General features: G+C 42.4%; 1 protein-coding gene across 9 annotated transcripts in view; it reads right to left on the bottom strand.

Moving 5' to 3' along the window:
• The window catches only part of LOC147526251 (ubiquitin-associated protein 2-like), a 120,239-nt gene that overhangs the window by 64,515 nt on the left and 39,985 nt on the right, over positions 1 to 15,739 (bottom strand). For 8 of the 9 annotated variants that reach the window (XR_015222962.1, XM_086630254.1, XM_086630255.1 and 5 more), the window contains 3 exons: positions 14,659 to 14,713; positions 13,345 to 13,448; positions 2,890 to 2,942 (listed from right to left, as the gene is read on the bottom strand). Coding sequence is in view for 8 of the 9 variants with exons in the window: in XM_086630254.1 (XP_086486380.1) it covers positions 2,890 to 2,942; positions 13,345 to 13,448; positions 14,659 to 14,713 (212 nt within the window). In the remaining variant the exon portion in view is untranslated. Of the gene's footprint in view, positions 1 to 2,889; positions 2,943 to 13,344; positions 13,449 to 14,658; positions 14,714 to 15,031; positions 15,040 to 15,739 lie in introns of those variants that run through there. The other variant, XM_086630261.1, reaches the window with a different exon arrangement.

The following is a 15,739-nucleotide window of genomic DNA, read 5'->3' as shown; positions in this document are numbered from 1 at the left end:
GGGCGAGAACAAGGCCATAAATTTTCACTATCCTTAGCCCTCAGTCCACCTCTAGCATATACTGCAGAAACAGGGGACAGGTTTAAAAAAGATGCCAGCTTTTGATGGCAGTAACTGATACACAAAACCTAGAAATTTTAGAGTTTCTTTTAATTTTCCTTGAAAGACACAGCCCTCTCATTAGGTAAGGACAGAGTTTTCATATCCGTTATATAACACATTCACACATTTCTAGGGATAACACTGACATGCCACCCTACAAGAGGTGGCAAAAGGAATGACTTCCAAGACAATCTCTTACTCTTCTGAAAACAAACTTGAAATAATGGATGTTCCTATATAAGATGAAAAATTTCTTAAAATCTAAGTTTTCCTTTCCATATTTCTTGCTACCTAGCTTGTTCTCTGAAATGCTTAAGCTTTAATACAATAACTGAAAACTTAAAATCACAAATGTGATTTTCACACGATGATCACAAATGCCAAATATTTTGCAGACATGAAGACATCTCTTGCCTGATAAAGAATGAGAACCAAAATTGTTGTAGTACAGGAAGTCCAAGGAGAACGTAGGCCCCCTCCGGAAGGATACTGGTGCTCTGGTTACCCGGGACATAGAGAAGGCTGAGGTACTCAATGACTTTTTTGCATCAGTCTTCACTGATAAAGCCTCTTGTCTTACCACCCAAGCTGTGGAAAGAACTAGCAGGGACTGTGAGGATGAACCACCGCCCACTGTACTTGAAGAGCAGGTTCGGGAACATCTGAGGAACTTGAAGGTGCACAAGTCCATGGGACCTGATGAGATCCATCCGCAGGTCCTGAAGGAACTGGCGGATGAAGTTGCCAAGCCACTGGCCATTGTATTTGAGAAGTCGTGGCGGTCTGGCGAGGTCCCCGATGACTGGAAGAGAGGGAACATAACCCCCATTTTTAAAAAGGGGAACAAGGAGGACCCGGGCAACTACAGGCCGGTCAGCCTCACCTCTGTGCCTGGCAAGGTCATGGAGCAGATTCTCCTGGGAACCATGCTAAGGCACATGGAGAGCAAGGAGGTGGTGGGTGACAGCCAACATGGCTTCACCAAAGGCAGATCGTGCCTGACCAACTTGGTGGCCTTTTATGATGGGGTGACAGCATCGGTGGACAAGGGTCGACCAACGGATGTCATCTACCTGGACTTGTGCAAAGCTTTTGACACTGTCCCGCACGACATTCTTCTCTCTAAACTAGAGAGGCATGGGTTTGATGGATGGACCACTCGGTGGATAAGGAATTGGCTCAATGGCCGCACTCAGAGAGTAGTGGTCAATGGCTCAATGTCCAAGTGGAGACCGGTCACGAGTGGCGTCCCTCAGGGGTCCGTGTTGGGCCCGGCCCTCTTCAACATCTTTGTCGGTGACGTGGACAGTGGCATGGAGTGCACCCTCAGCAAGTTCACCAATGACACCAAGCTGTGTGGTGCTGTCGACACGCTGGAAGGGAGGGATGCCATCCAGAGGGACCTCGACAGGCTGGAGAGGTGGGCCCGTACCAACCTCATGAAGTTCAACCAGGCCAAATGCAAGGTCCTACATCTGGGTCGTGGCAATCCCAGGCACAAATACAGACTGGGAGGAGAATGGATCGAGAGCAGCCCTGAGGAGAAGGACTTGGGAGTACTGGTGGACGAGAAGCTCAATATGAGCCGGCAATGTGCTCTTGCGGCCCAGAAGGCCAACCGCGTCCTGGGCTGCATCAAGAGGAGCGTGGCCAGCAGGTCGAGAGAGGTGATTCTCCCCCTCTACTCTGCCCTCGTGAGACCTCACCTGGAGTACTGCGTCCAGTTCTGGAGTCCCCAACATAAGAAGGACATGGACCAGTTGGAGAGGGTCCAGAGGAGGGCCACGAAGATGATAAGAGGGCTGAAGCACCTTTCCTATGAGGACAGGCTGAAAGAGTTGGGGCTGTTCAGCCTGGAGAAGAGGAGGCTCCGGGGTGACCTTATAGCGGTCTTCCAGTACCTCAAGGGGGCCTACAGGAAAGATGGGGAGAGGCTATTCAGGAGGGCCAGTTGTGATAGGACAAGGGGTAATGGTTTTAAAATAGAGGGAGGTAGATTCAGGTTGGATATTAGGAAAAAAGTTTTTACCATGAGAGTTGTAGAACACTGGAACAGGTTGCCCAGAGAGGTGGTGGATGCTCCATCCCTGGAGACGTTCAAGGCCAGGTTGGACGAGGCCCTGAGCAACCTGATCTAGTTGGAGATATCCCTGTTCCTTGCAGGGGGGTTGGACTAGATGACCTTTGAGGGTCCCTTCCAGCCCTAGCCATTCTATGATTCTATGATTCTATAACACATCATGATGAAACAACAGGAATGAAGCAATTAAGTGCTAACTTCAGCATACTACTAGCTCCTTTTTTAATATTATGAACATGAAGTGGACTAAGTGGACCAAATATGCAGATTTCAAACAAAAAGCATCAAACGAGGAGTCTAAAGTTGATAGTAAGCTTCAGCACTTAACTACATAAAAGTCTTGTGATAATATGGCTTTAAATCCCTACACAATAGTAGGGGGAAGCATGCAGTTAACACCCATCAGCATTAAGCAGTGGAGAACTATAATTCACAAATACTTAATTTGGGATAAAACTTAAAATTTTATTATCTATGTATTGTCCACCCAGCAAAATAAATTAATATTTCTTGATTTAATTTTATTTTTAAAAAAAGCTTATCTAAACATATATATTTTAAACAGGAATTACAGCAATAAACATAGTAAGAAATATCATTGCATGCATACAGCAAAGTATTACTCCAAACATTTAGTTTTTGAAGACAACACAGAAACTCTGAAAAGGGTAAATAATCAATCAGTCTATCCAATAAGATACACTTACATCTTCATTCCAGTCTTCTGCTGTCCATTCTTCAATTGAGCTTTTCCATGCTCCTGTTGTAATTTGGGGAAGGAAAGAAAACAGTTACAAGCTAAAAGGACAATGTCATATTTCAACCCTTCTGCTTGCTTTATAAGCAATCCTGTTTTCATTATTAGTGGAACACAAAGTGAGGAGATGGTGGTTGGAAACATGGGAAGCTCTAGAAAATTGGTCTGCAGATTTAAAATTTTGGGAGGTTTTTTTTCCCCTCTTTAATTTCAAACTTTCCCACAAATTCATACAGAGCCTGACCAGAACGCAATCACACCACCTGCTCTGACATCCGTAATCCTACTTTCAACATACTCAAATTCAAGACCTAAGCTATGCCTCTGGAGGCTCCTTTCCAACCTGTTAACTCTCTCCTCAGGGCAGAACAACCCCAATCCCTTCCCCTAATAGAGCAATTTTATTTTAAAACATATATAATTCCTATAATGGCAGCAGCAGAGTCAACAAGCTTCCACTGTAGCTCCAAAACACTTCCTGTAACTTGTGGCAGAGTTCATTTGGTGAACGCTGGAACACAGTGTGCAGTCCACAGCATGCAACAATGGGAAAACTACAGGAAACATCCTACGGATGCAAAAACCTGATCCCTTCCATAGGAAGGCACAGATATGCAAGAGTAATAAACGGGCCAAAGGCCTTGCCCACCAGCATAAGCATAGTGAAGGTTATCCCAGCAACAACCAGAGCTTTCATTTAAACTACATAACCACAAGCGAAGAAAATACCAGCAGTAAAGTTCCTGCTACCATCACCTTTGATCAAGTACAAAAGCAAAAGAACTACTGCTTTAATCATCTCCTTTTACTTAATCGGGAACCCTCTGAGACATGTTCATCCAGAAACAAGCCCTCTGAAGACAGCATCAAATCCAGTTTGTACTAATGCCATCACTACAGTAGTGCATTCTTTTGTACACCTTTACAAAGCAGCTTCCTGGGCAGAGGAGGGTCAAATGGCACTTGTAGGAGACCAACTGGAAGAACTGTTACAATCTAACACCAAGGCTAACTTGTGACCCCCTGAAACAGAACTGTTTGCTCAGAAGGGTGCAGATAACAAACTGGATAAGGGAACAGGGGGCAGAGATGCCCTGAGGCTTTCCAAGGAACATCTCAAACACTCACAAGGTGCAAAACCCCTTAGAAACTCTGAGCTCTGCCCTGAGAGTAAACTGCCACCTGGGCAGAGGGGCAATCTGTAGTGAATGGCAGACATAAAAGGGGGAGGCAAGTGCCATTGAGTGGGGGACTTCTGAACACACCAGAGACCCCTGTTTGCTGGACCAACGCTGGAACCTGGACTGGTGATCAGTCTCTCTCCTTCTTTTCTCTTCCTTTTTATTCCCTTTTTTTTCCTAGTAAGTAATGCAAGGTATAAACCTCACATACATGGCGAGCAATAAGTATTTCTGCTATCTGATTACTTACCAATGAGCCTAACTATGGAATAAAGGTTTTTGTTTACCCACGGACCTTGAGTACATTCTCACCTTAATCCACACAGAGGGGATCAGCGAATCTGAGTCACCTCTCCCTCCTTCCTGCCACTGTATCTGTGGACCCTTAATTGGGATGTGACATGGTCACGGGCAGGTATTTGAGACATGACAGCACTAACCCAGTGAGGCGAACAGGCCTACCATAAAGATATACACATAGTGGGGAGAAGAGAGGGTGTTTATACCTTAGAATCCAAAATTATTTGGTGGGTCCTGAGCAAGGTAACATTTGCTCTGTCTTGGCTCTATGGAGCAATATAGTTGCCTGAAACATCTTGTGCTCACGTTTTACCAAACGGCCCCTAACCAGGAGGTTTCTACATGCTGCAAAATATTGAGGCACTTGAAAAATAACCAATAATCATATTCAAGCACAGCAAAATTACTACAATGCCTCAAATTCCTAGACTAATCCACACATTTCCACAGAAATTTTGAAAAGGAGGAAAAGTCCAATGATCACCAGTTTTTAGAGGAACAGTTGCTTTTCTTTCCCTTCTCCTGACCAGCACAGGATCCATCCTCTGTTATTTCTTCTTTAAAAAAAAAATACAACCTGGTATTTGCCCTGCTTATATTTATCTCACATCAGTCAGAGCAAGGCCTGCCTCTGTAGAAGACAAACCTCATGCTGGTGTCAGAACTATAACAACGGAGCTTGGAGTCTGCTAAAACAAACAAAAAGAGCTCAGACAAATCAAGCCCAATTCTTGAGTATCTCCTCCATCATCTTTGGGAGACCGAACCTGTTTAGAATAATACTTGAGACATTTTCCTGACATTCAATTTAAACGTGTGGGAAAATAACCGAAATTGGGGAAAATGGAGAAATACAGCTTTGCAAAGTTCAGCTCAAAGGCTGCAATATTAGAGCACCTGAGCAATATTAGAGTACCTGAACTTAAGATTGAGGGCCAAACTGGCCAATTAGTATTCCATATCATGCAGCGTCATGCCCAGTATAAGAGTGAGGGTCAGCCGGAAAGAAGGGCTTTTGCTCTTCTGGGACTCTCACTTTCGGGCTCTCAGAGTGGTGTTTTTCTCTCTCTCGCTCTCTGTCTCGGGGCCTCCCGTTCATCCGGGATCACGGTATCAGGATTTATCTATTTCGGGATTGCAGCTTCGTAACGAGACGGGCCTCGGTCAAGGGCTGGTGAGCAATTACACCGTACATCACTCGTTTGTATATATTTATCCTTGTGCATATCCGTACATATATATATTGGTAGCAGTAGTAGTAAATTGTTCTTATCTCAACCCTTGGGTCTCTTTTCTTTTTCTCCTTTGATTCTCTCCCTCATCCCTGGGGTGGGGGAGGGTGAGAGAGGGACTGTGTAGGGTATAGTTGCCGGATCGGCCTAACCCACAACAAATTGCCATCAAGGAAGATGGATCGCAAGTGTTGTCTCAGGAAATCTTGTCCTTTAGTTGAACTTTGCTCATTATAATGTCATTATAATACCAAAACACACCTCCATCTCAAAAGCTACCCGCCTCTGGGCTGCGACCACCCCTCACTGAGCAGGTGCCCTGAATTTCTTCTTGTCTATACCTTTAAATTGAAGCGAGAAAAGTTTACACCAATCCTAATAAAGGTATGTATGACCAGAGTCACTCAAGCTCCACCTGAAAGTAAAGAAAAGGTATAAAATGGCAAAAGACAAAGGGGATGTTAGGGAGAAGCCCCTCCATCGAAATGTCCGGGATCAGTCGATGGGCTGGACCTCTCTTCTCCCCCCCATAGGGACGCCTACTGGGTAAGAGCTCTGTGTTCTGTGCATTTACTTACTAACATCTTGCAGCTATTTAGTGTTATCACTGATCAGTAATAGTTTTATATTATTCTAATCAAATCTGTTTTCGTAGTCAGTCACTACCACCAGCTGTCTTCGAATCTGTATTCTGTCACAAGTATCTGTAATAAAACTTGTCATATATAAATATAAGTTTCCGGAAACTTCAATAATTGACATAAAGGATATAAGGGATTTGTGCCGGTGCCGCTGCCTGTGCTTCCTTGGGAAAGGGGCAGACTGGTCAAATTGATAAAGGCTCGAGGTAGGCCCTGTTCTGTCCTCTATCAACACGATGTTGTGTCTTATCATGACAAAACGTTTACCTGTTGCTCCTACTTATGACCACGGTTCTGTGCATTTACTCTTTTTAAATACTGAACTCGACCCTTCATCCTTTTATTAGTTTACCCAAGCTGCTAAGTTTATTATTGTTGCTTATTAACAAGCTACCTTCCCAACTCAATCCAATCCTTCCAGCCTCAGTTATTTCACTGCTCTTCTCTGCATTAAATCCAGTTTGCTAATGACTTCCTCCTATTCATGGGATTCTAAATCTGATCTTGCCACAAGTGTATCAATTTCCTTTTAGCCCAAAATCCACCTTGGCATTATTGCAACTCCATATACCCTCTTCCCAAACTTTACTCCCAAGCCTTGCAAAGCATCATGATTTAAGAGTTCTCTGTTTTCCACTGAAATTATACTTTGTGTTTTCAAAGATCCTTGTCATAGCAACTTCAACCTAGATGGTTATCTGTGACTCTTTCCTGTTTCCCTTTGTAACAAGTTTAGGTTTAGAAAGTTATGAAGTGAATAAAAAGTATACTGTATGTTTTTGGTAAGTCTTCAGCTATTTTCCTCCAATTCCTTGCTTCCTGTCACACTATTTGATTTTTTTTTTCCATTTTTGAATAATCAGTCATAGATATTAGCCCCAAAATAATTTAAATTTGATCTATCCCAAACTTATGTACTGATCCTTTCCTTATGGATTACATTCACACTCTAGAATGACCTAAAGGTTTCCTTAAAATGTTCCTTCTGACTTTTACAGCAGTCTTAAAAAAACCCAACCAAACAACTTCCAAGCTACACAATTCCCTTCTTTCCCCTTGATGGTTACACTATAATTTATTTTTTCTTTCTTGTCATTCTTCGGTTTCAGAGTCATTTAAGGCTGCTCATAACCAAGATAATAATGAATGAAGTTTTTCCTGTGAAATTTATGAAACTCTATCAAAAGTAGAGGTATCAGTAAATTACCAGAATACAATATCATTTTTATAACCTACTTTGAGAAGTGACCACCTCCAACATAATTTATTTATAAGAACTGCTGTGATTTGATGTTCAGGATCTCCCACTGACTTGTACATTACAAAAAAGGTAAGAGACTAAACACTCAGCATGCCTGTAAAAAAAACATCAATCACACTGTTCAAGTTTATTCCCTTTTGAATGAGGATTGGTCGTTTTGTTTCCTCCCACCTGTCCCTTCTCTTTGCCTTTACATTACTTCTATAAAAATTAGGATGCAGGAAAACTGATGCTGAATTATTTGGAATACAATTACACTGAAATGTTATGAACCATTAAAGATTCACCCTTTACTCTCTTTTTTATTTCAACCAACAACACTAAATTTTGCCTCCACAGAATTAGTTAGCTTTTCTATAGGATTACATGATGGTGCACCTAGAAACATCTTTCATTCAGGCTACTGCGATTCCTCTGACATCTGCAACAATTCAGGACAGGTTCTAGAGCACTTTCAGAGCACATATGGGGGCAACTACATTTTGGAAACAAATAGTGTATTTCTTTTTAATTGAAAATATTGATGTTGATCCTTTCCCAGCACTGGCTTAAAGAGGAATACTTAGCAAATACTCAGAACTCCACAGAGAATTTATATTTGCATGATATCTTCAGAAAACATTTTGATGTGCAAAACTGGTTTTGTTTCTCCAGGTAGTTGCCCAGTTATCTCCTTTTTAATGTAACTACAGATGAAAGACACTAATTTTCCAAGTAGCTAGTATGAGCTAATTTTGTGTTGTGGGGTTTTTTTTTGTTTTGTTTTGGTGTGGGATTTTTTTTTTGGTTGGTTGGTTTTCTGTTTGGGTTTTTTTTGGGTTTTGGTTGTTGTTTTTTTTTTTTAAGATGAAAAAAGAAACGGGACTGGGTAATGAGGAATAAAGAGGATTTCCATCCTGCCCTTCCTCTATGTATACTCTTATCTGACATCCTTCACTAGCCCACTGCAGGCTTTATGGATTTCCATGCAGATACATCTCCCTCATTCACATCTTTAGTAACTCCACATCGGTAACTTATTTATTACTAGGACTGTTGATTTTTAACTAATATAACAGCACTGTAAATTAAGGAAAAAAAAAATACAAATGAAAACTAATATCTGTGATTAGCAAGTCAAATCAACAGCTCAACTTTGTACAACCTGCTTCCAGCCCCACACCTTGTCTGCTGCTCCTTCCCCCTACCCCTGCTTCCATCTTCCTTCCCAGCACACTCTCTTCTGCTTTAAAACTACTATCCTAGCTGCAGCCTCCTCTAATAACCCTCAAGATGCTTTCCATCACAAGGTTGAAAGTGCTTCCCATTTGGACAAAACAAAATGATTCCATTTTAAAGCCTACTCTTTTTTAAGAGATCTCTTCTTTTTAGCTCAGAGATCTACTTCTGACATTCCTACAGCTTGTCTAAAGAAGAAACACTGTAAAATAAAACACTCTTCCTATAGTCATATATAAAGAGAGACATTTTTGTTTTGTCAGTCATGGTGCCTTTTCCATTTGCACTGAAAGTAAATTAAGATTAGCAGCAAAAAGGTACTTAGCACCCAAAAAGAACATTCACACTTAACTAGTTTACTTTAAATTTCCACCAACCAAATGATTTTGCAGGAACTCCCCACATTGACACCCACTCAATTCATACCCCTAAGAACCATTAATCTGAGGAGGTCAGGGAAAATTTCCAAATGCCTTCTCACACCCCCTTCTCCATACCATGCTTCCCAACTTTCCATACATGTCTTAAGTTGCGTTACTGAAGTTCAGTGCAGTTCTCCGGGACATGTGCACAGCCTAACAGCAAAAATGCACTTAGCATCCAAAAAGAAGTTCCACATGTCAACTAGTACACTCTGAATTTCCACTAATCTGTTCGCTCAGCAGCAAACCCCTCACGTAGACACATTTGTACTCTTATGGGGATCTGTTTAGCCACACCAAGCTATTCTTATTCCTAGGTAGAATTCTTCCATTACTGAAGACTGAGGAGATGCCTACAAGAAGGAACAGAGGTTGCCATAGGGGAGGCACATGAAGGCTACTCAGAGCTAGCAGGGAGGGTCACAAAACATTCGAGCTCACTTGGGAAGGGGAACACAAGTCAAAGTCGTTTATAAGCCAGTCTTACAGTTGCATTCATTAATAACTAATCAGTGAATTTTGTACCTCTGGTCCAGTCTCCTCATGCCCTTTCTTGTAGATCTTCTTTAGTTAGTTAGTTAACCTTATTGCTTCTGCAATACTTGTGACAACATACCTTGCCCTCTGCTACCATATAGCAAACAACAGTATCAGTATTCCTAGGGGAATTTTCATAGATTCATAGATTTCTAGGTTGGAAAAGACCTTAGAGATCATCGAGTCCAACTGTCCCTAATCCCCATTAAACCATATCGCTAAGTAGATCATCCACCCTTTTCTTAAACACATCCAGGGATGGGGACTCAACCACCTCCCTGGGCAGCTTATTCCAGTGGCTGACAACCCTTTCAGAGAAGAAATACTTCCTAACATCCAACCTGAATCTCCCCTGACTAAGCTTATACCCATTTCCTCTTGTTCTATCACCCATCACTAATGTAAAGAGCCCTTCCCCCACCTCCCCACCATCTTTTCTCAAGCATTTGTAGGCTGTAATCAGGTCTCCCCTCAGCCTCCTCTTCTCCAGGCTAAACAGCCCCAACTCCCTCAGCCGCTCCCCATAAGTTTTATTTTCCAGCCCCTTGACCAGTTTAGTCGCCCTTCTTTGGACTCGCTCCAGGAGCTCAATATCTCTCTTAAAGCGAGGGGCCCAAAACTGGACACAATATTCCAGGTGCGGCCTCACCAGTGCCGAGTACAGGGGCAGGATCACTTCCCTGCTCCTGCTGGTCACACTATTCTTGATACACGCCAGTATCCCATTGGCCTTTTTGGCCACCTGGGCACACTGCTGGCTCATATCAAGCCGGTAGTCAACCAACACCCCCAGGTCCTTCTCCGCCAGGCAGCTCTCCAGCCACTCCTCCCCGAGCCTATAGCGATGCTTGGGGTTTTTATACCCCAAGTGAAGGACTCTGCACTTGGCCTTATTAAAGCTCATGCCATTGGCCTCAGCCCAACGATCCAGTCTGTTCCAATCCCTCTGAAGGGCCTCCCTACCCTCGAGCAGATCGACACAGCCTCCCAGCTTGGTGTCGTCCGCAAATTTACTGAGGGTACATTCAATCCCCTCATCCAGGTCATTGATAAAGATGTTAAACAGAACTGGACCCAGCACTGAGCCCTGGGGAACCCCACTGGTGACCGGCCTCCAGCCGGATTTAGCCCCATTTACCACCACTCTTTGGGCCCGGCCATCCAGCCAGTTTTTAACCCAAAGGAGGGTGTGCCTATCCAGGCCAGCAGTTACCAGTTTCTCCACCAGAACACTATGAGAAACTGTATCAAAGGCTTTACTGAGGTCCAGGAAAACTACATCCACAGCCCTTCCCTCGTCAACCAGGCGGGTCACCCGGTCATAGAAGGTGATCAGGTTTGATTGGCAAGACCTGCCTTTCATAAACCCATGTTGACTGGGCCTGATCACCCGGTTAGCCTGTATGTGCTCATTAATAGCACTCAAGATAACCTGTTCCATGACTTTGCCCGTCACCGAGGTCAGACTGACAGGCCTGTAGTTCCCCGGATCCTCCTTCCGCCCTTTTTTGTAAATGGGGGTAACATCCGCCAGCCTCCAGTCCAGCGGAACTTCCCCAGTGAGCCAAGACTGCCCAAAGATAATGGACAGGGGTTTGGCAATGACATCCGCCAGCTCTCTCAGGACTCTCGGGTGGATACCATCAGGCCCCATAGACTTGTGGGCATCCAGCCGAAGGAGCAGATCCTTGACCCGTTCCTCTGGGATCACAGGAGCTTCGATCTGCTCTCCCTCCCTGCTCTCAGACACCATAGGCCAGCTCACCTGGGAACTGCTGACCTTATTATTAAAGACTGAGGCAAAGAAGGCATTAAGGACCTCAGCCTTGTCTTCATCCCTAGTGACTAACGTACCCCCTGAGTCCAGTAGGGGCTGGAGGTGATCTTTAGCCCTCCTTTTGTTATTAATGTATTTATAGAAAGACTTTTTGTTGTCCCTTACGGAGCTGGCTAGTCTAAGTTCCAATTGGGCTTTTGCCCCCCTGATTATCTCCCTACATGTCCTAACTTCCTCCCTGTATTGATTCCTGGATGCCTGCCCATTCTTCCAAGACTTATAGACATCCCTTTTTCTTTTGAGATGTTCCCAAATCTCCTTTGTCATCCAAGCTGGTTTTCTACCCCGGCGGCTCGACTTCCGGCACACAGGTCAGCTCGCTCCTGTGCCTCCAGAATTTCCTTTTTGAGTAGTAAGTTTTCAAGTCATTAGGTGTCCTTCTAGCTCATTATTTGATAAACTTATTTGAAAAAATAACATGAGTGAAAGTAAAAGGTGCATTTCTGTTTGCTGCTATAGCACCAAGTAATTTCAAAAGTAATTCCATGGGAAAATGGCATAACTTGGTGAAAGAGCTCCGTTTCAATAACCATTAATATACTCAGTGCCACTCTCCCACACTGGACTAGAAGGCACTCAGAGTGACAAGACAGCTGCCTAATAAGCCCTCCTAAACTCTGATCCTGTTATTGTCTTCTCTGGTTAAGTGGAAAATGGCTTGTATGAAGTTTAGAAAGCTGCATCTCAAGGGGCTCACAGCAGAGCTCAACAAAGCACACCCTGGCCTCCAGTATCAGTCTTTTCCTTCTACCCTTGACACAGAGGTTGATGAAAAAATCATCTGAGTAGGCTTCAGCAATGAAGAGATCAGAAAAGTTGCCCTTTGCTGGGGTTTAAAAAAAAAAAAAAAAAATCTCTCCTATCATTCAGTGGTTCCCAAGCACGGACGATAACGTACATGAATTTCTCCATCCTGACACAGGGTTTCCTTTGTCTTTATCTCCTGTCACAGAATACGAGAAGCAGCAAGGTATCCTGTTTTCCCAAACACAGACAAGCAGGTCACATTCTTCATTTCTGAATCACAAGACCACTGTTAAGTGTTTCCTTTCCAAACTATGTCTGTCTCTTGTCTTTAGCCAGGAGTGCGTACTTCACACTTGAAACTTCGTACAGAAACACAGAGCTGCCTCTATCTTCGTACAGGCAGACTGCTCATTTGGCTTCCATTTGAGTGCCTACTCGTGCTTTAGTTAATAATTCTTCTCTTCAAAGGTGGCAGATCTTGGAACTCTCCTTCATCCCAGAGACTCACATCCTTACGTTTCTGCACTGTACAGGTGGGGCTGCCAAAGCCATCCCAGTGTCACTGAGTGGATTCATATTTGTAAATGGTTTTTCTTTTCTTTTTCTTCTTCTTAGATATTCACACTCTACTGCCCACCCAATGCCTGTAGATCAATCACTTTTAGTAGGACTTACACTTCTTAACTACATTAGGTAAGCTTTTAAGCAGTACTTAAGGTATCTAAGCAGTACTTCACATACAAGGTTCTTCCAATAACTCTTCAAATCCCTTTGTCTCTCAAGATACTGTTAGTACTTAAACAAAAAAATTACAAATTGCCTTCCCTTCATTATAACCAGAGTCACTCAGGCTATAGTACGTTCTCTGCACATTAGCAGCAGTTAAGCTATAAAAATGAACTAATATCTGTGTCGTGTGAGATGTATTCACATTTTCAGAAGTTAACTGAGCACTAACAGAATGGTTATTTTAACTGCAAGCTGCTACAGGTCTTCATTCCAATCCTTCCACTTCTTGAAGCATCTTACCAGTTCCATCATCTGCATCATTCTGACCAGTCTCCCAAATCTCTGATTTCATCCCAAAGCCATCAGTGGCAGAAGACTCCGTATAGTCTGCGGGGTTAAATGTCCTAGAGTTTTAAAAGTTAAGAAATGGAAGAGAACACATGGGTCATTCAATGAACACAAGTGTCATCATTTTGAGCTGAAGTTGTATTAGATTTAATATTTCGATTTCCACATAATTTATCTTGATAGTTTTGGTTTCTTAAGAAATTTTTCCTCTATGAGCTGACACAGATTAAAAAAAAGGGAGAAAAGAAGTAAGAGGAGAAAAAAGTGAGGAGACTGAAAAAAAATTACTGTAGAGAAACTGAACTAAAACAACAGATCCTGAAAAAACAGTTAACAGCATACCTACTCCTCTCAGTCTTATAAAGCATTAGTTTATATGCGCAATGATAAGGCCCTCTCAGCTGATAGTTTCTCAGCAGGTGGCTGACTGATGAGAAACCAGTATCATATCCTTTCAGAGCACCAGACCTGTGCAGGACAGGAGTCGGAACACTGGTAAGATTATTTCAGAATGCACTCCTGACACCAATGCCAAAACACATAGATGCAGCCTAAAAGGTGAAAAAAGATTAGCAAAGAAAAATCTCTTTTCAGTTTATCATCTAGAAGTATGAACATGAAGGATTACTAGAGAAGTAGAATGAGCCTTCTGTTCATCATGACATCACTGATATTACATGAAATGTCATTAAAGGTAAGCACTGAGTAAAAGCAGTGGAGGCTACGCTTCTCTGAAGCAAGTTATTCCAATAAAACAGAGAAGAAACTTTAGAGCTGCTGAATAACTTCTTTTGATTCTATTTTAGGGTCCATGTATGTCCAAACAGCTAAAGCATGAAAATTCAAAACCAGGAGAAAGTTTATAATCACCAGTCTTTCTGGTTTTATATAGAACTTGCATGTTCTACATTACACTGAAACAAATCTTTTTTTAAATTGACCTAGGACTATACGCACCACACAGAACTTTCAGCCTCCTAGGCACTATGTGACTGCTACTGATAGGTACAAATGGGTTCTCCAAGTTTGAGATATTGACATTGAACGAACTTCCATTAGGTTTGCATAAGTGTGTCTAGTTAGAAACACTGGTTTAAGACAAAAATAATCCATTAATCATCTAACAGATCTTTAAATTTTTGCATCCATATTGGTTTATCAAGCATACAGCAATATTAATACATACAGTGGCAACATTAATATTGTCGATTAATATTGCCACTGAGTTTCATCCTTGCCAAAATCTGTGCTCTGCGTGTTTCTTACCCCATGCCTTGGGCTGAAAACCTCCCCGCTCCTCTCCCTCTGCCACGTCCAAACCCTAGGAGAGAAAACACCATTTAACAGCAACAGCAGAGGAGCTGTCAATTGCTAGTCTGTCACATTAGAAAACACTATGGTTGAAGAAGAAAACTACCATAGTTAAAGTTAAATATCATTTACTTCCCAAATTTCCTCACAGGAGAATTTGTTTCCCTATGTCATGGTTTAGGCCACTCTGGCAACAAACCCAGCATACCTAACACACACAAGTAAGCCACAGTTCATCTAATACTACGTGTTTCAGTAGGATTTGCAATTCTTTGCTATCTTTTCTGTATCTAGTGAAGTAGCTCCAAATGCCAAGAAAATTACTTACCTAAAAACTCGTCCTACATGAGACTACTATTGTCAAATCATTAGACATTGTTCAAAATTTTGTCGCTAATTTCTCACTCTTGCCTAAGATGCTCTAAGAATCCCAGTCTCCCTATGTACCCTGATCTTCTCTCAAGAAATTCCCTGTCACTCCTTGTCTGTGAGGAGAAAGTTTAAATACTCCATTTGTTTCCTTCTCTGACTCAGTTCACCTGTCCACCCCTACCCTCCCGTGCTTTCACCAACCTGCAATCGCACATTCCTTCTGCTTCCTCCTTAATCATAGTTACTGATATGAAAATTACCCAATTCGAATTACTCGAACAACTTCCTTGTTATCATCCATGAGAATATCCATTTCTGTTTTAACAACAACAAAATATTTGTTGCCTCCAATTTTGGTTACCAGCCTCAGTTTACAAGCTGCTTGATACAGTGAATGGCTTTATTTTTGCATGTTGCATAGTGGCAACAAGGCATGAAAATTTTTGTATTACTTAACCATCCATAAAGCACACGTCTACATAAGCTGTTAGAAACTATTTCTTACATGCAGCATATTTCTGCATAGATTTTTCTTTTTCCCTTTCCAGTTTGTTGGTTTTTGAGGAAGACTATGAATATTGTTTTGTATTACAAGAACAGGAGGAGGTCAAGAGCTGCAGACTGAGAACAAACTGATGTTTATTTTAACAAAAAAATTATGTGG

This window comes from Tauraco erythrolophus, chromosome W (genome assembly GCF_009769465.1).
Source record: "Tauraco erythrolophus isolate bTauEry1 chromosome W, bTauEry1.pri, whole genome shotgun sequence".
Lineage (NCBI taxonomy): Eukaryota > Metazoa > Chordata > Aves > Musophagiformes > Musophagidae > Tauraco > Tauraco erythrolophus.
Note: the sequence above shows the minus strand (reverse complement) of the source record. Positions and strands in the feature narration are given on the sequence as shown.